We start from the raw sequence: 24,906 nt of genomic DNA, 5'->3' as shown, positions 1-24,906 counted from the left end.
TAATGGAAATGATGTTTTCCCTTTTGGGGATTCTGGAGGCCAGTTTATTATAAGAGGCAAGCACTCCTTGGAGCCCTCCTGATCAGCTTCCCTGGGTCCTGTACTACCTCCTGGAGTAGTTCCACTCCCTCCTGGAGGAGTGAGAACAGCTTCATCTCCACCCTGGACAGAGCTCACAGAAGTACCCAAAAGCTGGTGCATCTGCCGAGCCTCGGGTCTCTGCCAGGCCCGGGCCTGCAGGACTGTTGTGGGCCGCGCAGAGAGGTGTGTCCGGTCCATTCCCTGTCCGTGACCATGTGAGAGCACACCATTTACGGTCAACAGAGCACAGACTACGATATCTAATCTCAAGAAATATTTCCACAGAATAGTGGTCCTAGGACTCTTTCTTAGCTTTCCATCCTCATTTGTCCAACTCTAAATCACTATCAAAGTCAGAGTCACTGGTGGGCCATATCTGGCTCCTTGTGGACATTATTGATTCAGCGGCATTTGTTGGGCCCTGCTCAAAGTTCCCCTTTCTATATGACTCCAACTTTGGACATGGGGACAGGAGCCTAAAAGCATTCTTAGGTGGTCTGTCTTTTCTGTCCTTGCCATTCCCTGCTGGCTCCTGACATCTTCCTGCCCTCTATAGCCAATTTCCCTCACTATACCTGGATCCTCAACCCCGGGACAGCCCCAAGACACCACTCAGTCTTGGCAATTAATGTGGGCCTGTTATCTGCTTAACTCTGCTGACTAATTTCATTTGGCCCCAATTATCATCCAGGCTATGAACAGATCACCCTCTCTTGGAGATACTATTTCCACTCAGCTCTAGGGTTGATTATTTGCATTTTTTAAATTTTGCAATCATCATCTTAGTTAATGTTCTTCCATCCTCTTTCTTCCTAAACCTCTCTTGGGAGACCTTTACCGAGCCTCAGCCTGCATCCACTCAGCAGTCTCACCCTCCAAGGCCTAGAAGTCCAGTGGCTTGTCCCTATGGGACCTGTTCGTCCTTAGGGCACACCACTAATGCAACTCGGCAGGCTCCTTGACCCCACTAGCCCAGGGAGTCGATGTGTGCACAAAGTCCTTCTCTGCTCTAATTGAGACAGCCTAATCAGAAAGCATCACATGTTATTTCATCACAGAAAGAATTTCTATTCCCTTTCCTGTAACTCCTTTTTATAACATGTTCTAATACCATCTGTATAAACCTTTGGATTTGTTCTATTTTAAAATTCTTCATTGTGTTTCCATTGGGCTGATTCCCAAGATCCAATTTTTGAAGTATAAGAGCACCCTTCATCTCTAAGTACCTTTGATGTACAGCCGGCTCCAGACTTAGACCATTCCCTAAATTTCTGATCCCTGTCTTCATGGGCACATTCCTACTCTCAGCCTCAGCTGATACCCTCTAGTGAACTGAGATCTTCCCTCTGATAAATCATCACATCACTGTGATTCCCTCAATTCTTTACCTTAGCCACGTTCACCTCTCACTCACTCTTGGTCAGTCTTCAGCACGTAATAAGCCTCTAAAGTGCTCCAGGTATTGCCAATGGCAATTTCTCAGTATAGCTTTCTTTCCTGGCAATTTCTAATTACCCCTGATTTATAGGGTAGTAGCTCGTAAGTTATATTAAGCTCATAAATCTATTTTGATTGGCATGCACTTTTTCTTATTTGAATGTCTTCTAGTGTGTTTTGTGCTTTTTGCAAGCTCAGCATGCTTCCAACAGTTTCCATATTCCTGCATCTGACCAGTTTGGTTAATTTATATTAACTAGCTAAGTATCTATCCTATAGCTACTTGCAGTCCTGGTAACACCTTCCAACCCATTTGTCCAGACCTTGTAAGTTCTCTTTTGTCCATTTGGCCCTCCCTACCTATCCTCTTTCATTCCTACATATTCCCCACCATTTAATGGAAACAGGATTCTTAACTTTTTGCTCCAGAGTGGTAGTCCTTCTTTAGAGCCATCTTTCAGTGAGCAACTTCCCTCCAACAAGACTCAACTTCCCTAATGATTCCATTATCCCATAGATACAGGTCATATATATAAATCATTAAATTTGACTTTCTATTAAATTACTCTCCATTTTGAGTCCTAATACTAAGTCTTAGAGGATATGAGTTAAATCTTCATCTCTGTTTTTAAATTAAAAAGACAATAGAAAGAGATAACAATAGCACAATGTTTCACATGTTATTGACCTGTTGTGCAACTCTTCATTTTTAGTTTCCAAAGAAAAGAATTTCCCAACCCGTATTTTATCTACCTTTTGCATTTGTACATGAGGATCCATATTTACTCCATTTAAACACTTCTAACAACAATTGTATCTCAGCTTCCCAGTAGGCCCTGTTTCTCCATGTACTCACACAAATTATTAGCATAACATTATAAATCAGTCTCCTAAATACTTTCCTAGAAAATTTTTATATTTGCAATAAAACATGTTAAAGTAGCTACAGTCAAATATCATTTTAGTGAACAAAGTTTAATCAAAACATGGACAAAAATCTAAGATAATTCATGCCAAATTTGCCACTTGTGCAGAGAGTTATTTGGTTTGCTAGGAGGAGGCTCGTTAGCTAGGAACCTAAGTTTTAGAATTACTTTTGTACTGTTGGGCAAATAGATCAATCATGTATACGTTTGATCTTCAGTTATAAGTAGAAGTGATGACCTTATATTTATAGAGCTTAAGAGATCTAGTGGTTTCTATTGAAATGCACAGCATCTACATAAACATATGTATGATATTTGGTTTTTAACTTACAGGAAATCAACGTGTTGACTGTTGCGTTGGTCAACCAAGACCGAGAGAACAATATTGAGAAAAGAAGCCAAGGCTTAAAATCAGAGAAAGAAGCTCTGCTAATAGGTAAGGAAATTCTGTTTGCATCTGTTTTGTTAAATAATTCTTAGGTAATTAACTTAATATTTTAGCAATTTACCTCCAACTTGTTAACAATTTAAACAGCTTTGCCTTCTGGTCAAAGGTGAGATTAATTTCATCAAGATTGTGTTACATACATTTCAAATTAGTGGCATACAAACTAATGGGGGTTTTGCTCTTCTGTAACCATATATATTAATTGGTTGTCAGACATAAAACTGAGTTCAGGAAGACAGATTAATTTGCATCTCATAAGTCACAAATCTGAATTTTAAAGTTTGTACGTCTCTTCCAACTGGAGGCCAGGTTGGTTATGGGCCAAAAGTTCCAAACCAAGCCAGATACCCAGGCTCCAGAGCAACTTTGAACCTGAGATTAATCTCCAAGCCCCTTAGCAGAGGCCACACCCTAAGGTCAGCCCCAAGGCTGATGAAATAGGGCCATCCAGGCTACCGGTGCTAGGCTAATCCCGGTCAGTCTTCCCTGTCCAAGGTTGGATCCTTTTATCCAAGATGAACAAAAGAAGCTGATCACTGAGAAAGGGCAAAGAAAAAGGAAGAAATCTGGTGCTTTCCTATAAACATTCAATTATCCCACAAAATACATCTAGGTTGGCTTTTTCTTTGTCTGGCCCAAAAAGAAACCACTAAATGGTCTCTTTGGGGAGTCATTGTCAGGGGATCCCACAAGGAAGAGTTCTTGATGAGAATGTGTTGGTAATGTGCTGGGACCCCACCTTAGAAGGCCTGTATGTTTAAGGCTGCCACTCAAGCCCTCAAATTCAGAGGAAGGAAGCCACCATCCTCATTCTGTGATGCATGGCATTGTTTCAAGCTGCACCTTGGCACTGATACCAGGGTGGCGTTCCAAGTTTAGACTGGCTCTTCCGTGGCATGGTTAAGAATGAAGAATGAGGCCATATTCTCATCTGAGAATTACATTTGAGACAAATTGTTCTTCTGTAGTTCATTATCTGGCAGAAAAGGCACCTGGTTGTATTTTCTAAATGCTGCATGTGCTCACCTCAAAATGACAGGTACACCAGGGCCTGTAGAAGCTGGCACAGGAGGAATTAAATTCAAAAGATAGTCCAAACTTCATCCATCATATATAGATTTTTCAACAGCAGGGTTATTGAATATGACATCAACTTAGAGATACTCCAAGGGAAACCAATTATTTTTTTCCTCTCTGATGATATACAGCTGTAATAACATGCCATGCACAAGTCTCAGAAGACATGCTGATGTGCTATCAGTTCCAGGAACCCAAAATGAACCCATATGTAGTTGGTAACTGCATTTCTCTCCTATTGGAAAATGTGTCCAACTCTGACAACTGTTTCTCTTTCACTCAGTGTGACAAAGGCATGATTTTCTCCATAATGCTTTTAAGGTATAAACAAAGCACATAATGATCTGCAATCCTTTCTCTTTGTTTAAGGGTGAATAATTCTAACCATTTGAAGGTTAAAAAAAATGGGAACAAGTCTCTATTTTCCGGTCTTTGTTTTATTTCTTTCCTTTCACTAAAGAATGCTTCCCTTTTTATGTTCTACTTGGAAAACGCACTTCATTTACAATGTCTTCCAAGTAGTTACTAGTATTATATACATAGTATATATAGTAGTAGTTCATAGTAGTTAGTAGTGTGTTGTATGTATGTACATGTATATATAATATATACATTTTTTCAATTAGCTACCTCAAAATTTTAAAAATTATGTTTTACATACTGTACATAAATAGAAGATAGGAAAATTATATTTATAACATGCCACCTCTGGTATCTTTAGCATAAAAACCAAAATTAGTTCAAGTATATTAGAAATAAAAATATTAATAAGTCAGGATCTTCAATAAAAAGTATGTACAACCAACTTTTCTAAGACTTTTCCCCTTACTGTTCTTCTGAACTAATCTACCTATATTACTGTTTGAAGTTTGGGTAAAGCAAAAGAAAGACAGGATGTGACACTTATTTTGAATCAATATATGGGAATGTTTAGGTAGAAGGCAGGCTGGAAACAAGTGTTAGATGAATGTAAACAGGAGTTTAATTTTTCCCTTCAGTTCTTCATTGCCTCTCTACCTTTCTCAATATTTTGTTTTACTACACTTAATGATAGTTTGACAACAGATATAATATCCTGCCCAAATCCACCCCCAAATACCCAAAGAAAGAATAAAATCGTCCAAAGAATGCCATGATGGAGAAGAGTTTACAAGAGCAGCATAATGTATCCTGGTATGAAATGAGCCTCTCTGCTAATTTAGCCATTCGTATTTTGTAGATATCTGAATGTTGGGGCCATAAAGCCCTCCCCTGCAGCTTCTAGAATCTAGACAAAGACTATGGGGGGACAAAAGTGCTTTGGACTAGCATAAAGAGAAAAAGGACTTCCTGGTGCTGGGGTGCTACTCTTGTAGGTAGAATGATTTTAGGAGTTCCCTGGTCTTCTAGTACATCTTCAGGGGACAGGAATACTCTGAAATTACTCTGAAATCTTCCCTTGGAATAATTAAACCCATACAGAGGACACAATGGGCATGCTCTAAGCCAGCCTAGAATGTCAAGGGCAAAGCAGAAAATCTCTCTCAACTTGAAAATATTAATTGGCCAAATCTTCATCACATCTAGGTGTTTGTGTTAATAGTATGTACTATATGCCAGTATATTCATATGACTCAACACCCTCCTGGAGCACATAAAATATTAGATAAGAAATGCACATTGGCATAAATCCTGATTGCCTGGAAGAGAATGTGAATGAGAAATAAACTCTTCAAATGAATTCCATCTACAGAGAGTATAAAACTGAAGCTAGAATTTCCTAAACAATGAGCCATCCTAATTATTTGTGCTTACCTCTGACGCTGATTTATCTGGGCAAAAATGTGTATTCAATCTAGACATTCTCATGACCATTTTATAAAATTGGAGTCTTTCAAGGCATGTAAGTTGGTATTTATTAGCAAGGATCAGTGGGATTTCATTAATAACATGATTTGGAACATTGCAGATCTGGATCCTGAGTCTTTTGAGTGTTCAACCATTCTGCCAAACTCCCTTCTTGACAATTAGTGGAGATCCAGTGCTGTGTTCCAATTCAGCTAGAGAAGACAGGCCCTTAGAAAGAACTTTATTATTGTGATTTCTGGATTTTTTTGTTTTGTAGTCAACACATGTGAAGACAGGTTGACATATAATTGGACATTAAAGAACTATTAGATTTTTATGCGGGGATTTCAGGGTAGCATTTTATGTTTCATAGCTCTATAGTAACTGCACATTAGGACAGGTTGACATTGCCCAGTGTCTGTGTCAGAACTCCTAGTTCATTTCACATACAGCCCACATGTTGGGGCTGGCATACGTTGCTGTTGTTTGGGATAGAAATTAGTCAGTATTTTTGATTTAGGGCCAAAGCTTTGGAGCTATATTTGGCTAGATATTGTTATGAAGGAGAATGGATCAAATGTTTTATTGATAAGATAATAGTTCTAAGGAGATGCTGGTAGTATAACTCTGAATCTGTATCATTCTATTTTCTCTTGCTTTTTTTTATTCAAGTAGATTTAGGGGGTACAAGTTGAATTCTGTTAATTGTATAGTGGCAAAGTCTGGGTTTTTGGTGTACCCACCACCTGAGTAATGTACATTGTACCCCATAGGTAATTTGCATCCCTTGCCCCCTCACCTCCCCCATTTTGAGTCTCCAATGACCATTACACCACTCTGTGTGACCTTGTGTAGCCATAGTTTAGCTCCCTCTTATGTGATAACGTGGTGCACTTATTTTTCTGTTTCTGGGTTACTTCACTTAAGATAATGGCCTCCAGATCCATCCAAGTTGCTGCAAAAGACATTATTTCCTTTTTCGTTATGGCTGAATCGTACCCCATGGGGGGTGTGTGTGTGTATCTCACATTTTCTTAATCCACTCATCAGTTGATAGGCATTTAGGTTGATTCCAAATTTTTGTGATTATGAATTGTGCTGCAATAAACATGAGTGCAAATCTTTTTGATATAATGATTTCTTTTCCTCTGGGTAGTGGGATTGCAGGATCAAATAGTAGATCTACTTTTAGTTCTTTGAGGAGTCTCCATAGAGGTTGTACTAATTCACATTTCCACTAACAGTGTATAAGTGTTCCCTGTTCACAGCATCTCCACCAACATCTATTGTTTTTTGATGTTTTAATAATGACTATTCTAGTAAGAGTAAGATAGTATCTCATTGTGGTTTTAATTTGCATTTCTCTGATAATTAGTGATGTTGAGAATTTTTTCATATATTTCTTGGCCATTTGTATATCTTCTTTTGAAAAATGCCTGTTTATGTCATTTGCTCACTATTTACTAGGTTTATTTGTTTTGTTCTTGCTGCGTTGAGTTCCTTGTAGATTCTGATATTAGCCCTTTGTTGGCTGTATAGTTTGGAAATATTCTCTCCTATTCCATAGGTTATCATTTACTCTTTTGATTATTTCTTTTGCTATGCAGAAGCTATTTAGTTTAATTAAGTCTCATTTGTGTATTTTTGTTTTCATTGTATTTGCTTTTGGGGTCTTGGTCATAAATTCTTTGCCTAGGCCAATATCCATAAGAGTTTCTCCAGGTATTCTCCTAGGATTTTTATGGCTTCAGGTTTTACATTTAAGTCTTTATTCCATATGGAGTTAATTTTTGTATATGGTGAAAGATAGGGATCCAGTTTCATTCTCCTGCATGTGGCGATCCAGTTTTCCCAGAAACATTTATTAAATAATGTGTCCATTCCCCACTGTATGTTTCTGTCTGCTTTGTTGAAGATCAGTTGGTTGTAGGTATATGGAAGGAAACTCCAGGCAGCACAAGGAAGGGGAATATGTTCTGGTAGGATTCCATTTCCCATTCCACTCAAAGAGAATAATATGATAGCCAAACTGAATGTACAAACTGATAATTTGTTCTCATCAGATAACCAATATAATTTTTAAAATAGGAGTTCATAGGAGCAAAAGATGGGAGAGAGAGGGATTGGCCCTGTGACAAACCACAGTACCCGGTGATATCTAAGCAGCCCTGAGTAGGGAGGAAGAGGGGAAGGGTTCTGAGTATTTGCAGATTGAGACATTTGATCTGCTGGGAAATCTTTGGCAAATCTCTTATCCACTGTGGACCTAAATCCTCATGTCATATAAAGTTAGGAGGTTTGATTAGATGGTCTTGTTCAACTCAATACTCTGTAATCTATGAGGACTATTATGAAAGCACATTGCCCTATCGACAGTGATCCTGTGTGTAAGCAGAGGATCATATGCACCAGCACGTAAACGTGAACTCTATTATCTCATACCTTTAAAACAAAAGAGAAGGAAAACCTGTCTTGACTCCATGACCTCTTTCAACCAACAGTCCCTTTCCCACCCCTATTTTGAGGCATTGCCTGTGGTCAGTCTCCTTCCTCCCCTCTCTCTCCAGCCCACTCGGGCCTGGCTGGAGTCCTCATGCTGAAACTGTTCTTGTCCATGTCACCACAGAGCTTCATAGGGCCAACTTCTCCACCCCTCCACCTGGCAGCTACACTTGACATGGTTGGCTACTCACGTCTTCTGGAAATACCTTCTCTTGCCCATCATGACTTTACTGCTTCTTATTGGTCACTCCCCCTTAGATTCCTCTGATGAGTTCTCCTCAGCTCAACCTCTAAATTTTGGGCTTCCTCAGGGTTCAGGCTTCTATACCTAAGTAATCTCAATGAATACTTTGGCTTCAAATTCCTTTTTGTTGCCATTGACTCATAAATTTATACCATTTCCAGCTGCCATTTGATATCTCCATTTAGATGCTAATGGACATCCCAAATTTAATAAGGCCAAAGCAGAACTCCTGATTCCCTGTGCCCCTGCCCTAATATGCCCCTCCCCCAGTACTCCCATTCGAGAAAATGGTCCCACCCAGTTGCTGAAGCCTAAAACTGAGGCTGGTTCCCCATTCCTCCCTAGCCTTTCCCACACACACATGGTCGGTTCCCCCGTCAGTGTCCTGTCTTCCCGTCCAGATCACTACTTACCCCTCCAGGTCTTGTGCAAACAATTCTCGCTGGCCTCTCAGTTCCTCTCAGCTCTATTCTCCACACAGCAGCTTGAGGGAAATTTTTAAAACAGAATTCAGATCATATCATGCCCCTGTTCAGAACCCCTCTTTTGGTTTCTGCCACATTTAGAATTTAATCCCAAACCCTTACCCCGGCATACAAGGTCTTGCATGATCTGGGCCCTCCTATCTCTAAACACATGTTGTATCGCTCTCCCACCCAGTGTGTTCCTGCAGCTCACTTCCGCTTCAGGGCCTTGATCTGGAATAATCTTGCCCCAGTCTCTCTGTGGCTGGCTCCTTCTCATCTCATACTTCAAAAAATCTACTTTCTCTGAGGCCTTCATGTGACTGCCGGGGTAAAGTAGCATGTCACCATGCTTGAGGTTACTCTCTCCTGTCCTTTTTCCTGTTTTGTTTCCATTGTGCTTAGCACTATCTGCAAATGTTTTCTTTATTTTTTGTCTTTGTATTTATCATCTGCGTTGCTCACCTAGAATAAAAGTTCCAGAAGACCAGGGACCTTGTCTGTCATACACAATGCTTGACACCTCATTGCTGCTCAGTGTTTAAAGTGATTGAAGTGAAGGAAGTGAAGGAAGCAGTAAAACTCGAGTACTATTTGGTTGATTTAAATGCTGCTCCCTTGGTCTTAGGGAGGTCCAAACATGAGAATAAACGAGATGATGTTGACAGGAAAAGTTCAGAATGCTTTTATATAGCCTGTTTAAATGGGCCTTCACAACAAGAGACTCGCCACAGATTGTACAGAGCAGGTTTGTGTATCTTTCGTAAGTAGCTTTCAAGCCTCTGAGATGTGCAAAAAGCTCAATAGTACTGATGAGTTCCTCCGCTCTTTTTTCTTTTCTTAAGTTACCTATTTATGGTTGTATTTTCCACCTTGGGAAAACCAATTCTTAAATATAGAGACTTTCTATTTTTCCATGGAAACAGCCAAGACCAATTGTTGAGTCCATCCCTTTGGAGACCCCCCAGCTCAGCAACAGCTAAATTCCCCACCCTCAATTCCTAGGGTTTCTTTTACCAAGCCCTTAGATCTCTCCCAGAGGACCATAAAACAGTCTAGTTTCTGGGTTTGTAGCATTTTTCATTAGCTTTTGAGTTACAGCTATCTTTTTTTCCATTCCCAGGTAATATCCCAACTCATTTAAATAAACTGCAAAGAAGCTTTAGTTGCTTACTTAGGAAGCTCCCCAGACACGAATCTGAATCTGATCCAAAAACACAGGGCCTAGAAACTCCATTTCCTTAGGTGGCCTGACCGATGCTTTCGTGAAGCCACTAGGATGGGCAGGTGCAGGATTGGAAGTGGGGCTGAGGAGGGCTGGGTCTGGGGGTGACGACCGATGCGTCCCTTTCTGTATCTCCAGCAACACCGGATCCTTGGGTTGCCATCCGTAGGAAGAGCTTGGGAAGCTCCACGTGGCTGCCTACCTTGCCCCACATGTAGCTAGTGGCAGCTGCTGAACTGTTCTAAAGAAAAGCTGGTGGCCTAATATCAGCCACCACTGAGATGCTTCTGAATACCCTCCTAAAGGTAAATGCTCAAGTCTGGGCCAGGATTTCTAATCTGGTTTTAGAAAGGTATCCGGAACTGACATGAGCATTTTCCCCTTGGTTTTATGAGCAAAATCGTTTCAACAAAAATTTTCTATGCTCCAAACATCCAAGCTACTCTGTCCTAAATCCACAGCAAGGTGGGCTGAGAGTAAGAATCACCAGTGCATAATGCCTCAAAGTTACCTGGTTTTTGAAAGAGTATTACATCATCAGTTAGGACTTGTAGAAATATTTGAGGTTTTTATTTATACCCATTTATCAATAATAGAGTAATAGAAATGCAAAACAAGTATACTGGCTATTCTTAGTTCTAGAAAATAATTCATTCAAAATATATCCACTGTGCGTGTGTACTGTGTTCCAGGTACTGAACCAGAACACACAGACACGAAGGGCAGGGTCCCTTGGGGTGCGGCCCCAGGATTGGGGGTGAGGGACAGCAGGCAGTGGCACATACACGTGGGGGAGCCAACTTCACAGAGGCAATAAAGGGGCCACTCCGGGTTCTCCCATTCCTGGAGTCCCTAAATTTCTGTGTCAGCACCTCACCTCCTGGGCTAAGGGTTATCTCTCCCCCCAGCCGTCCCTATCGGCCTCTGACTTATTCTATTCATCCTACTGAAGACATGTAGAGTGACATCACACTCTCATGGGCACTTATAGGAGAGGCTCCTGGGGCAGTTTACTCTTAGGACTGCTCAGGCCCATCTACCTTCTGAGACGTCCTCTTGCCCCGTGGGAAACACACACCCTTGTCACCCGAAAGGCTGCAGTGCCATGGTGGCTCCCTGTCTCAGCCCTGCTGCCTCCTTCCCGTGCTCAGCAGGGCACAAGGCCAGGCCCAGGGCTGCCCAAGCAGATGGCCAACCCAGGAGAGAAGTGAGGAGAGGAGCCGGCCCCCTTCCTGCCGCACCTTCCCACCCGAGTCACTGTCTTGCAGCAGGCCCTCTAAAAGCTTCTCATAGGAGCAGCGCCTGCTCACAGAGCCAAAGCTGACTGTTCCTTTTTCTCCCTGTCCCCCTCCTCACAGTGGTGCAGGGGAGGAGGGTCTGCCTGCCACTTGTGGGTGGCTCTCTGTGGACAGCGGTGGGCACAAGACCTGGGACAGTCAGCAGAAGCCCCAGTCACCCTCACAGAGGCGGTTCCTACACACGAACTGCAATCCAGCCCTCCCTCTCTCACTTAAAGTACAGTTAGAGGGAAGGAGTAAGTTCTACTATTTGATAGTACAGTAAGGAAATTATTGTCAACAGTAATGTATATTAGTTAGAAGAGAATAGCTAATATTCTCTCCTGTAAATAGCTAGAAGAGAAGAACTGTAGTGTTCCCAATGTGAAGGTAAATGTCTGGGGTGACGGTCATCCCAAGTACCCTGATTTGGTCATTCCACATAGTATACAGATATCAAAATATCGCATTGCCCCCAAAGTAGGTACAACTATTACATATCAATAAAAAAGATTTTTAAAGAAACAGAAAATAAATGCAAACAAAAGTGATAGTTTTAAAATAGTTCTATTCTATTCGAACTGTTTTTCAAAGGAAATCATTCATGAGCTTCTGTGTTTTAGCCCTATTAGTAACAGAATTACTTACAATCCTACCTCACCAGAGTTTTAGACACAGGGAAATAGTTGCCAGGCATCTACAATTAAAATATAAATAAAGATGGTCTGTAAGACTGCAGGGAAAACACACACACACACACACACACACACAAAGGGTGGGAGAACACAGTGCCACTTGAGTGTATTAAAAGCAGCTATTTTCCTACTTAAAGATATTAAAAGTACCATTATAACCTTCTACCATTGCCACTATTTCATAAAAGAAGGGCATTTTAGTGAGAAAAAAGGAAGAAAATAACCTCAAAAGAAAATGAGAGTTCTTTGTATCTCATGAAGAACAGGTCAGTCTCTAAAACTGAGATTTTACCTTTATGGGGAAATGTATGAGTTATTTCTACCTTCCTCATTTCACTGCAAACCCCTAAAACCTTGTAGAAGCAGTCCTCTGAGGACAGGTTTGGAGAGTGCTTGTCTAGTCCCTTTGGTTCTCTGTCCTCGGCCTACAGATGACCTGGGGACTTTTTTTTAAAAACTGACAGTCATCCCAGAGCATCCCAGGCACCACACAGGGGAGCAGGGGGCCATGAGACCCTGTCGCAGAGCCATCAAGGTCACCTACAATTATAGGATGACCTATTGCGTTCATACAAGTGAGGATCTTCCCTGTGACGCCCAGGCATCAAGGATCTTGGTAAACAGAACATGAGAGCTTATCCTTAAATTTAACTCATCTTGAAACCTGTTAAAAGAGAACTAAAATATGTCAGTGTGAGCACAGCTTCTTAACAAAAAGCCGCGTGCAGCATATGGAGTTGACTTCCTCACGTTCACTATTTTGCTTTTGGATCTGAAAGCGGGGAGGAGAGAAAGGTAATGCTTTTTACCTTATTCCTGGCACCAACATCCAGCTTTTCATTTGTCAGTACAGTGTTGACAGTTGATTTTCATGATGGAAAAGCCTTCTGATTTATAATCAAACTGCAGCCAAACCATCCATTCCCAGGCCTTTTAAAATGATCTTGTAAATTACTGCAGCGAGAAGGGGAGAGCGAGCTGGCTCCCTTTAAACAACAGCAACAACCAGGGGAAACAGCAAATGTTTCAGGAAGACTCTGTGCTTCCTTCAATGGCAGTTAGGGGAAATATAGATTAAATACTTTTCATAACCAGCAACTATAATTATCAGGAAAATCTGAGGCAGTGTGATTTCTGACACAGCTGTATGAGCCATTTTCATACTGCAAAGTCCACTGAGGGAAAGAAAAGAGATAATTTTATCCTTCCAATAACTACAATTTTATATTGGTAAATCAAGCATAAAATTGGTAGTTGAAGTGCTTCCAGGAGTCTTTGTTTTGAATACTTTTATTCATCTATGTATTATCTCAGATTCTAGCTTTGCAAACTACTATCATCCCAGCAGATAAAGTGCTCTGTTTGCCATGTTACTATTACTGTCTTCAGAATGTGCTATTATTGAATGCTTGTTGAGTGCTGTTAGAAATGGCAAGACCATAGCTCAGCCTGACAAAACAGTCATCAGGGTTAGATGGCATTACTTAACTGAGACTCTCATTTGCCTCTGAATAATTTCCAATGTTTGTCTTTTCAATTCAGGCATCATATCAACGTTTCTTCATGTCCACCCTTTTGGAGCCAACATAGAATACCTGTGGTCGTACATGCAGCAGCTGGACTCCAAGGTAAATGCTTTTTCTCCAGTGAACTTTCATTACTGAAATTTAGCATAGGGCCCCTGTGTGGGCTGCCCTAGGGATGGAAGAGTGGATAGAGGCTTGTCAGCGTTTCTCCTTGGCAAGGACCTCCGTTTCTGGCAAGTAGTTGCCTTCTTTTTGCTTGCTTTTGTCTTTGTAGAAAGAAAAGCAGTTATCTCAAACGACAATGACTTTCTGCAGATGCCAACTTAATTTGAAAAGCTTATGAGAGATTTAAAATTATAAGTCAGCCTTAAAGTTCCCAAAACAAGGGAGAAAGCAGGTGCATGTGGCTAAAGGGGCAGTATCCACAGACCATATTCTTACACGATTCCCTATTCCAGACTTCACACGATAGAGGCAAAATCACCTCTAATAATATAAAGATCTAAGATGACTCTCAAGAAAACTGTATGAATGCCTGGTTTTCAGCATTCTTCTCCAGCTGAAAAAAAACAACTGCAGAGTTATTCTCAGCTGGGCCCCCCAAGGGTCACCCCCAGAGTCAGACATCACTCATTTCTCTGAAGCTCAGTTTTTCTCATGTGCAAAGGAGCTGCACTCCTAGCCATCGCTGTGTTTGTGTGCCAAAAGAGAAGGGACAGAAAGAGCTCAATTTATGTATCAAATTGGAGTGGACAATGAGAAGGGCCCTGTGGAAATAAAATGGTGTCACTAACCAGGGCTGCCTGGGGAAGCTCGGGAAGGGGGCGGACACAGAAGCAAAATAAGAAGCCAGAGAGGTCACTCAACAGCCTGCTCAATTTCCCTCTAGAGGGAAAATGGATATAAGTAAGGAGCTCTTCCACAGGGTGTAGCAAAGTGCATGGACTCTATGTGACCAGACGCACAGCCTGTAGTTCTGTGACCCTGAATAGACACTTATAAGCCATTCTCAATTGTCAATGGCTAGCGTGGATTAAATTACTACATTATATTCTAATTTTGATTCAAATGATCTTACCAGTACATGGTCCCAGAACTGCTTGACCTCTTAAATGGATCTAATACTTCTTCCCCCTTTGAGAGAAATCATCTGGAACAAAAGTATTTTTCTGTCCTACATTTCATGCCTTTTTATGATAGGGTGAAAGGAGATAGGAGAGTGTAAAATTCTTGAAGTTCGGAATCATATATTATTTGCTCTGTGGCTTCCCCTCACACACATCGGGAGGAAATAGAACATAATCACATTAAACTCAGATCAAGTGAAAAGAAGTCGCTGTACGGGGTTACTTTGTCACAAAGCTCTGAAAGCTTTCTGCTGTTGTTTCTCCTCCCCTTCACCGGTATCATCTTTCCCATAGGGTCCCCACTGCCTTTGCGGAGGGTTAGATGAAAGGCTGGGCTTGCACCAAGGTGTTTGGCAGAGAATAAACCCTCAAGACATGATTCCTATTGCTGCTATTATCCTTCCCTTGTATGGTTGGCATTTTTTCTTCCTCTTTCTGGAAGTCCCAAGTGAGAAGCATTTATTGAGAAGCAGTGGTTGTTTTAGTACGAGCTGAAAATGCCAAAAAATCCACTTGTCATTTATCTAAGAATTTCAGCACTTTTGCTTCCTCTGCTCCGTCGCTACAGGCAGATGATCTATGATGATCGTCTGTGACGTGTGTGTGTGTGTGTGTGTGTGTGTGTGTATGTGTATAAATAAAATCATCTCCTAGGAGTGGTGGGAGGGATTGATAAATAATGAGTTGAGTTATTTAATATTTTGGTGGGGTGGAAGTTCTTGTTCCATTCTTACCCTCTGGACAGAGCTCAGGTGAGATTTGTGTCTTTCCCTCATGAGTTTCTGGGGAGAGAGAATTCACATGCCCGGTCCCTGGCCGTTAGATGATGGGCTTTTCTGGAAGGGCTTCAGTCAAGGGAATTCCATCGCATCACAAACCGGTACTTTTATTTTAGAAGACGGTGAAGAAATTATTTCCCTTACAGATACCTCCCCACCTCCCGACAGCCCTCTCCTTCCTGAATAGAATGCCCTGTAAAGCTGTCAAGTTTTCTCCTCCTGCCTGGGGTGGAAAATATATCAAAATAGTGCTCTAAAACTGCCGGGTACCAGGGACCAGGCCACAGGTTGTTTCTATCCCAGCAAAGCTGAGAGGATATTTAGACTTTTTAATCCAGAGAGCAAATTATTACCGTAGACTGGAATTCCGTATCCTCAGAGCTTTAAGCAGAAAACAAAATAATGAGAGGTTTGCCCTCTAAGTATCCACCGGGGCCCTGTCACCTGCATCAGCTGCCAGCGGTCTCCTAATCCTGGAGCCGCCAGCAGCCTGTTGACGCTGAGGTTCTCGGGTGCGGTGGCCTAGCCCACCTGCCTCTGGGTCGTGAGGACAAACAGCCACCTGTCCCCCCGAGTTCTGGTTGACGTTGCATCAAGGCAGTGGCTTCTGTCCTGCCAGGACAGCACAGGTGCTTGCTGACCTTAGTAGGGCGGCTTCGTAAAGATTCCACTTACAACACCGCGGTTCCCTTGAGATTTAACAGCATCGCCATTACCACAGTTGCTGGGAGATAACATTTAGATCCTGCCCACCTTGGTGCTGATGAGAACAAGGAAAGCTCAACCCAGCCCTGTAATGGAGCTGTTATTATGAGGATTTCCCCAAAGGGTATAAGAATGATTAGGAATGGAAGGAAAGGCAGGAATTAATTTAAATTATTCTGAGCATGTAAATTGCACATGGCTCCCTAAAACCATGTAGCCTAATAATGGGCCATTTTCCAGTTAAATATTATTCCTGCTCTTGATAATAATATTTGCATATTTTTCTCTTCTCGGCCTTTTCTAAAGTACCCACTGTCATTCACCCCACTCTCTCGTGCCATGTGACCAAGTCAGAAAGACGCATTCAGAGGAGGACAGGGCGAGGCCCGGGCCCAGGGCTTCCTGAACCTTTGCCAGGGCAAAAACCATTCCCTGAGCACAGGCAGGTAAGCTCTTCAGAGAAGGCCGTGCTACCTCGAAAATAGTTTCTGATCAATTAGATTGTTCTGCTGAACCATAGACTCTCCCGGGTGAGCCCCAGAGCCCGTCGGGCCGCCCTCTTGCTGATGCTAAGGAAGCAGAAGACACAGTGGGGACAAGCAGAGCAGCCGAGCACTCCCTGTCTCACAGGCGGGAGGAGGGGCTCCTCCCCCGGTTCCTGTGCTCCTTAGGAGACTGGGGCTCAGTTCTCCACGCGTGTCTGGTTGCCCCCCTCTCCACACCTGCAACTCCTTCCCAAGGCCCCCAGAGTGGAAGGTTTGGTTCTGAAAACCGGACTCGGTATAATGTGGCCACAGAGGCTGGAAGAGATAGGAAAACCTATTTGGCACAAAACCACTGTTTGGTGCCCGGCTTGGGAGTTCATGGGCATGTGTGCATTTCTCACCAGAGGGAAAATCATTTACCTTTCTGTACTAAGTGCACGCCTCTGGAAACAAAAAATCTTGCCAGTTCAAAGGAAATTCAAATGCCCCTTTAATTGGACAGCACTCTATCCCAGACTGTAGCCGGAGGATAAGGGTTGGTGAGATGCTCGCAGTAGTGTAAGATTGCCCACCTGAATAATCCTTAATAGTAGGTGTATTCCGGTGTTCTCCTTAAGAGCACCTGTCAGTACGTAATGAGTGGTTGCTGAGATATTACAGCACTTCTGGAGAGCACAGGACGGTGGAGGTAACAGTACTTTGCACCTGACACATAAAGAACACAAAGGAAGTTGCTCACCCACAGCAGAAGAAGTTGATAAGTTACCAGGGGCCCTGTGAATGCTGGAGTAATCCATTGCTTTGCACGCACCCAGCACTGTCCTAGGGACCAGAGAAGGACAGAGGACAGGCCAGGCATGAAAGAAATCTGAGATAGAACCCTGCTGTCAAAAGCTTGTAGTTTAGTTGAGCAAATGGTATAATATTTATGAAATAACTTGAGAATTAGACATGAACTAATAAAGTGCTAAATTGAGCACGGCAAATATTTAGTGAAATAAGAGTTAGAGAAGGGTGACTCTGTGAGAAAGCCATGATTAACAGTGATATATCCTTGAGTCCTTTCTAGCACCTTCCTTCCTTCCCTCATTTCCCTTCCAGATTTTTTTCTCCTTTAAATTCTTTCCTTCTATTTTTCTTCATTCCTTTTCTTTTCCTCCTCCCTCCTTCCCATATCTTCTAGTTTCTTCCTTCCTTCTCTCCTTCTAACTTCCTACTTCTGTTTGTCTCCTTTCCTCCTCTTTTCCTTCTAACGCCCCTTCCTCCCCAGTCCCTTCCCCTCCTGCCCCATCTGCATTCTGTATTCCATAGCGATGTTTACTGCACGGTGTCTGTGTGTGCTGACACCGTGCTCTGCCCAGGGATGTGAAGAATGAACAAGATTTAGATGTGCTAGGAACGCTAAAAGTCAGTGTATCCCCTGGCAAGAAGTCTGGTTTTGCAGCTGGCTTCCCTGACCCTCAGTCTCAACACTGCCTCTGCCAGCGTCTCTTCAGTGCCCCAACAGGGTCCCCTCTTCACTGTGCTTCCCCTGCCTGTTGTGGGATATGGAGCCAGCCGTCCGGATGGTAAAATTGATTTACGTCTGCGTGTGTCAGTCTGTACGTGTGCTTAGAGGCCTGGCAAGGAGGCAGTGGGCTCGGGCTAGAGTCAGCAAATCAGAAAATAAATCAAGCAGATTTTATAAATGACCTCTGTAGTCTTAACACCACATAAGCCCCCTGGAGCCTTCTTTCCTTCCCATCTTTTCTCTCTTTTTTAAAAAAAAATAATTATTGCAAATAAATCCTTCCTAAAAGAATAGGTATTAGACTCAGAAAGTTTTAAACAAAACAGGGGCAGGCGAATCCACTGATAATACCAAAGATTGAGGATACATAGGCCACCAATTACTTGGAACCAAAGCCCACTGGGTAAGAGGGTAATAAGAACAGGAAGGGGAATCTCGCGTGAGATGAGGAAATGGGTAAATTTCACTCAGAGCTGGGCCAATGAGGGCTGGGGGCTTGGTTTTATGGGGCGACCCGTGACTCTTGGAGTTCTCAAGGTGAAGAAAGCACCAGCGAAAAGGTAAAGGATACTGTGAAGGCAAAATTATAAGAGCTGACAAATTGCAAGGAAGAGAAGAAAACAGAATTAACATAAATGAAGATATTTGTGAAGTAGAAATTCTTTGGCCATAGGGTGAAAAAGAAGGACAAACTGATTTTTCTCTTGAATTTCTCTTAAAAATCCCCAAAGGTAAAAATATCATACTGGTTATTTTGCAGGGAGGGGGAAAAGTTTCAAAATCATCAAACTAACCTGAAAGCAATTTCTCTTTGATCTTCCTTCTGGCATGAGATATAAATATCTTAAAGGAAATTTTCTAGAATTTAGCTGAGAGCCTTATTAAATGGATATTTTAGATAGGATTTTATTTGAAGTTGTCTGTTCCATAATCATAACACGTCTCTGTGCATGTTGTTTACATACTTATGGCAGAATCGGGCTGTTAACCCACACGTCCAACAGAAACCTAGAGCTAACTACATTTGAGGCGATGAATTTCCATTATACTAATTGCTGGCTTTGTCAGAATCTGAAGTATGGCTGATTGTCGATCTATAGAACATAGGATTTCAAATTCCAGTTTCACCTCTTCTTAGCTGTGTGACCTTGGGCAACTTATTTAACATCTCTGTGCCTAAGTTTCACCATCTGTAAAATGGGTTTTTATGAATTATCATGTTATTAAATAATATATGAAAAGCATTCAGAACAGTATCTGGCACGCAGTGAGTACTACTTAGGTGTGGGTTGCCATGTGCTTTGGGCTTTGAAGTGCACAAAAGACCTATCATATTCTCTCATTTTGAGATCTTTGCCACACCTAGTGGACAGATTAATTTGAACGGCTCGCCCTAAGACCGAGCTGGCTGGTGCCTGCAGGGGCCAGAGCTCAACCAAGTCCTCAGAGCATTTGATGAGTTTCTTTCCAATTCCCTTGTCTTGCAAATGAGAAAATAGAATACCCAAAAAAGTTAAGTGGCTGGATACTTAACTGGTTAATCAACTGGAAGATGGTTAATGGTTATTCCATGACTAGGGTACAAATCTTTTGCGTCTACATTTCTTTCTTCCAGCAATGAGGGATGCGTTTGCATGTTAATGGGCTTTCTGATGGGCTAGTGCAGGTCAAGCACTTACTCTTTCCTGCTCCACGGGGAGGACTCTAAGTGACAGCTCCCTCTCTCCTGCTGCAGCCCTTCTCCTGCTTCCTTTATGGCTTAAGTCTAGGCTCAGACCTAAAGACACCGTGGAAAACAATGTTGCCACATCTCAGTACGTGCTGGCCAAAATTCCCCACGACGTGCTTGCTGCCGTTGTGGCGAGTGGTTCACGGGGCGGGTGCCTGAGCATCAGCATGTGGCTGTGTCTGAGCCAGCTCAGCTGGGAATTGTCAGTCTGTTGCCGGTGCTGCTGCTGTCACGCTAATATTCTCCCCTGAAGAGCTTGCCCTCTGTACACAGACCCTGCCCCATGGCACCCACCCATGAGCAGAGAGGCAGCGACCAGGGGGATTATTTCTGGTCCTCAGTCCGCAGCCCCCGCTGGTGTGGCAGTGGGCACGAGGGGTGGAGAGCAAGGCACCCAGCCCCACCCAGACCAGAGCCCAGCTGCGCCATCACTGTCTGTGTCACCTGCCCTGGTTACCCGGTCCCTCCCGGTCTCGGTTTTCTCATTGGTACATTATTCCTGTCTTAAGAGAGTGTGGTAAGGATTAAATAGTGTTTTCAGAAGATTCTGGTAAAGAAGTTTATTGGTGACTGTGAGTTGTTACACTCTTACCACCAGCAGCAGGGCTGCTGTCCTGGCCCCAGCCACCATGTGGACGTTATCTTTAGATCAGATATGCACTTTACCCTCAAGAAGTCAGCTTTTTCTTTCCTTCCTAACAAATAGCACAAGGCTTCTTCCTTACGTCTCCAAGGGAGGTGACAGTTACACTGGAAACAAGGCACTGGTGGGCTGGCTGGGACCTCAGCCTGTCAGCTTCACTGTGGCCTCTGCTTGACCCGGGAGAGGACGGTTCCTCCCAGGGTAGGTGACTGCATGGGACTGGAGGCCGCAGCCCCCCGTAGGTTACCTGCACTGTGCCCCTCCAAAAGAAGGAAGGGTGGTTGCTGAGAAGATAAGGGCCTCGTAACGCTTAAAGAAAACTGCCTCTTGCTCCCAGTAACAGCTGGGATTGGTCACAAACGTCTCCGTACTTGCCTCCCTTGGCTACGGGCACAGAGCCTGACCCACCTGCCACGCAGGCTTGAGAATATGCCATTTCCCATCAGTATTGCCATATGTGTGTGGATATGGAGAGAGAGATTATCTGCGCCAGGCACCGTGTCACATTTTACAGATAATCCTCGCAATTACGCGGACAGAGGTATTATTTCTATTACACACCTGAAGACACTGAGAACTACAAATATTAAGTGATCCGCCCAAGGTCTCACAGCTTGAGGCCCAGCCCAGAGTGAAACCCAAGCCTGTCTGACTGAAGTCCCCATTCTTAACCCCCACGTGCCTAATCCTAAGAATTACCAGGGTGATCGTTACAAACAGATTATCTGGGCCACCCTCCCAGCCAGCTGATTCGCAGTCCCCGGAGGAGAGGCTAGGGAACCTATGCTTTTAACAAGCACCCAAGGTGACTGATATTTAGAAAGACCCTGTCACAGCCCTGGCCGTCCACCCTGAGCTGCTGACACCGTGGGAACCGCGTGAAGCATCCCGGTGCCCAGGCCCCACCCACATGCCCTGGGTGCTCTCCAGGCTCTGTCTTTGATAAAACACTCGCCCCTCTATAGTTCACTCAGTTTTCCCAGCCGTAAGGTGGGGGAACATCACATCTGCCCCACATATCTCGCAGGAGTGCTATGAGAACGAAATGAGAGCCACGTGTGGTGAAGGTGCTGTGCACAGTGCTCGCTGAAAGAAAATGCGCTTCTCAAAACCACCATGAACCTTTCAGTAATCTGTATAATGGGCTTCTGCGTTGACCTGGGAATTGAATAATCCTTCTAACATGGTCTTGTGGGGAAGTGCATTTGGTTTCAAAATAATTCACACAGAGATTTTAGAATGTGACTTATTTCAACTTTCAGGACTGCCTCTGTTTAACTAAAGTTTTGTGTTATTGGCCCAGGAATATTGACTATATCATATGAAATAGTTTCTACGTGCATAGTAAATGAACAGTTGATTTGACTTTTTTGTCTATGTGGTGTCTCTTTTAAATGAATCTTAATAATGTTAAATGGAAAATGCAGACTCTGAAATGCTATCTCTACAGTGATTATACCATGAAAAATTATAGTATCTATGATTCATTGAACATTTATTTCTATGTGCCCAAATCTGTGCTAAGCCAGTAGTTTTTATACCATCCTTATTAAATGTTATTCTCATTTTCTGAGGCTTACAGAGACTAACTATCTTTGTAAGGGTCATGTAGCCTGTAACAATAGTAGATACAGGATTCAAACAGAATCTCAGACCTCAGATTCTAGGGATATTTAAACAGAATATCAGACTCCAAATTGGCCACCTTGCTATATAAGAGCCACATACACAAACATGGGTTGGGAAGCAAACACATGAATACAAGAGCAATGATTATGTTAGAGCAGAAGGATCACAGCAGATTTGTTCTTTGTTTAAAATGAAATAAATTATTGGTATAAAAATTCACGTAACAAAGAAAAATTGGGAGAAGAAAAAAGTTCCATTAAAAAAAACCTACCTGTCAAGCTCAGTGCAAAACTTGAAAAAAAAAAAAATCTACCTGGATTTTATGACTGGATGTTGAGACTTTTCTTGATGTAGGTTTTGGGGTTTAGTTTCTACTCCTAAACGTTCATGGTCTCTAGTCCCTGTAAAAGTTAAAGGAAGAGAAAGACGTTTGGGTGAAAAAAAAAAAAAAAAATCCACCCAAATGCCCTCTGCTCCTCATCTCCTCGCTGAGAAAATTGCTGCCCTCCATCGATGAGAGTGAAGGTACCAGTAGCTTTCCAGGAGTGGTGATGAATTTGCTCTGAGCCCTCTTAAATTCCCTCTCCTTCTCCTTTTATGTCAGGGGAGGCCTGTCATTTAAGGTAGCCATCGTATGAAGGGTGAATCTGGATCCTCCCGCCCGTTAGTTTCATGCCCCATCCCGCCAGCTGCCCAGGAGACGGGAAAATCACATTCCACTCTTCACACATGTTCCTTCTATAAGGACGTCACCTAACAGCCAACTAAACAACTAATTGTTTATTTCACTGGGAAAGCACGTTTCCGCCCCACCCAATTCCCTCCTTAAAAATGAGTTCCTTTCCCCAAAGTGACTTTTCTTCCTTCCTAACAGATATCTGCAAATGAAATCGAGATGCTTTTGATGAGGCTGCCACGCATGTTCAAACAGGAATTCACGGGTGTGGGAGCAACGCTGGAAAAAAGATGGAAGTTGTGTGCCTTTGAAGGAATTAAAACTACCTAACTGTGAAGAGCAACAAAATCTCTGGAAATGAAACCACCTGAACGCGGCCAGGGCTGTGCGGCGGTGAGGGCAGGAGGTTCGGGGCTGGTCCAGCGCGACACCTTCGTGGAGCCACCCAAGCCTGACTTTAGTTATATCTGTGGTGTTCTCTTGTGAGTGGAAGTGTAATTGTGTACCAGTTCCTTAAAATAAACAAAGCTTCATACTGTGACAGATCCGTTTCCTATGAAAACCAAACAATGATTCCACAGTCATAATGGTGACAAAAATCTTAAAATATGCTACATTTGAGAATAGCTCACCAAGCAAAATATTTAAAGTTAATGATGGTGTAGCAATGATTGTTGCTAGGCTACAGAGTTGTATATGTAATGTATAGCTGAATCATTAAATGACATGTTCCTGAAAGTCTATCTTTCTGTTTTAGTAAAAAAAAAAAAAAAAAAAAAATTTACAGTGAGGAAAAATCATACCAAAAGAAAACTTGAATATGTGTCTGAACAGTTATTGTATTTTGTAAATTAAGTTATACGCTGTTCCAGGGACTTTTGCCTTATTGAAGAGGCAGGAAATATGATTGGACACATTGAGAATGCTTTATCAAGAATATTATTTTTCTAATGTAACAATTCTCCATCATAAGTTCTTTTAACATGGACTGCATAACAATTTTCATAAGGTGTAAATAAAGGGAAAACTAGTGCTACTGTCTTGTACTTGGTATGTAACATTCAGGTTTATGCATCAAAGTAAACATTCAGTAAATATTCCTGTTACAAATTTTATAGCAAAGATATTAATTTTTTTCAATAAATATGACTTCTGCCACATTGGTTTCTGCAAATTATTCTTTGATAGATTTTTACCTCCTCCTTAAGAAATCTTTTCCTCCTTATTTGGTCCCTTTTCATATCCTACCATTTTTAAATGATTAGATACAAGTGACATTGAGACAAAACATTATTTCAAATAGGAATATGTAAAAATTGTGGAGTGAAAATTACCAAGAAAGGATATTGTACAGCATTAGAGTAACTTTTTTAAAAATACTAGGACATAGCTTCCACATATAATCAACATAAATTTTATCTTTGTTTTGTGTCCTCAGGGGCAGGTACAAAGTTGTCTTATTAATTCTTATAATCTTATTAATTCCTGGATTTATTTATTTGTATGTTTATTGGAAAATAAATTAGAAAAGAAATTAAGAAATCCACACTTGGACCAACAATTTAGAAAAGATTTGGACTTCCCCTCTTTCTTTTAATAACATAAGTAGGATGTAACTTAAAATTGTGTCTCCTTTCTGTTCTCTTACAAAAGGTTCACAAAGAAAGACAAGTTTTCTTAATTTTAATTGAAACATTTTGGGGAAAGAGCTAAACAGTGAATATTCTCTGAAATTATGAAAAGATTCATAATTTCCTACTGGACATTATTGTCCTCAGGTGTTTTTTATTGAGCTCTGGTAAATTACTACACGTAGTCACACCTGTTGTAAATATCTACACGTGCGTTGTGTTCAGGCTCAGCGCTAACGCTGTGAACGGAGAGATGAGTGAGG

At 42.2% G+C, this 24,906-nt stretch overlaps 1 protein-coding gene across 1 annotated transcript in view; it reads left to right on the top strand.

Moving 5' to 3' along the window:
* The window catches only part of ENOX1 (ecto-NOX disulfide-thiol exchanger 1), a 226,192-nt gene extending 202,022 nt beyond the window's left edge, over window positions 1–24,170 (top strand). Inside the window, exons 13-15 of the mRNA XM_045567225.1 lie at window positions 2,778–2,880; window positions 13,746–13,831; window positions 23,211–24,170. Coding sequence (XP_045423181.1) covers window positions 2,778–2,880; window positions 13,746–13,831; window positions 23,211–23,342 — 321 coding nt within the window. The 3' untranslated portion in view covers window positions 23,343–24,170. The remainder of the gene's footprint in view (window positions 1–2,777; window positions 2,881–13,745; window positions 13,832–23,210) is intronic.
* Window positions 24,171–24,906: the final 736 nt, after the last annotated feature.

The sequence above is a fragment of the Lemur catta genome, chromosome 13, assembly GCF_020740605.2.
Source record: "Lemur catta isolate mLemCat1 chromosome 13, mLemCat1.pri, whole genome shotgun sequence".
In the NCBI taxonomy this organism is placed as follows: Eukaryota; Metazoa; Chordata; class Mammalia; order Primates; family Lemuridae; genus Lemur; species Lemur catta.
The sequence above is the reverse complement of the archived record's forward strand: the minus strand, read 5'-3'. Positions and strand labels throughout refer to the sequence as shown.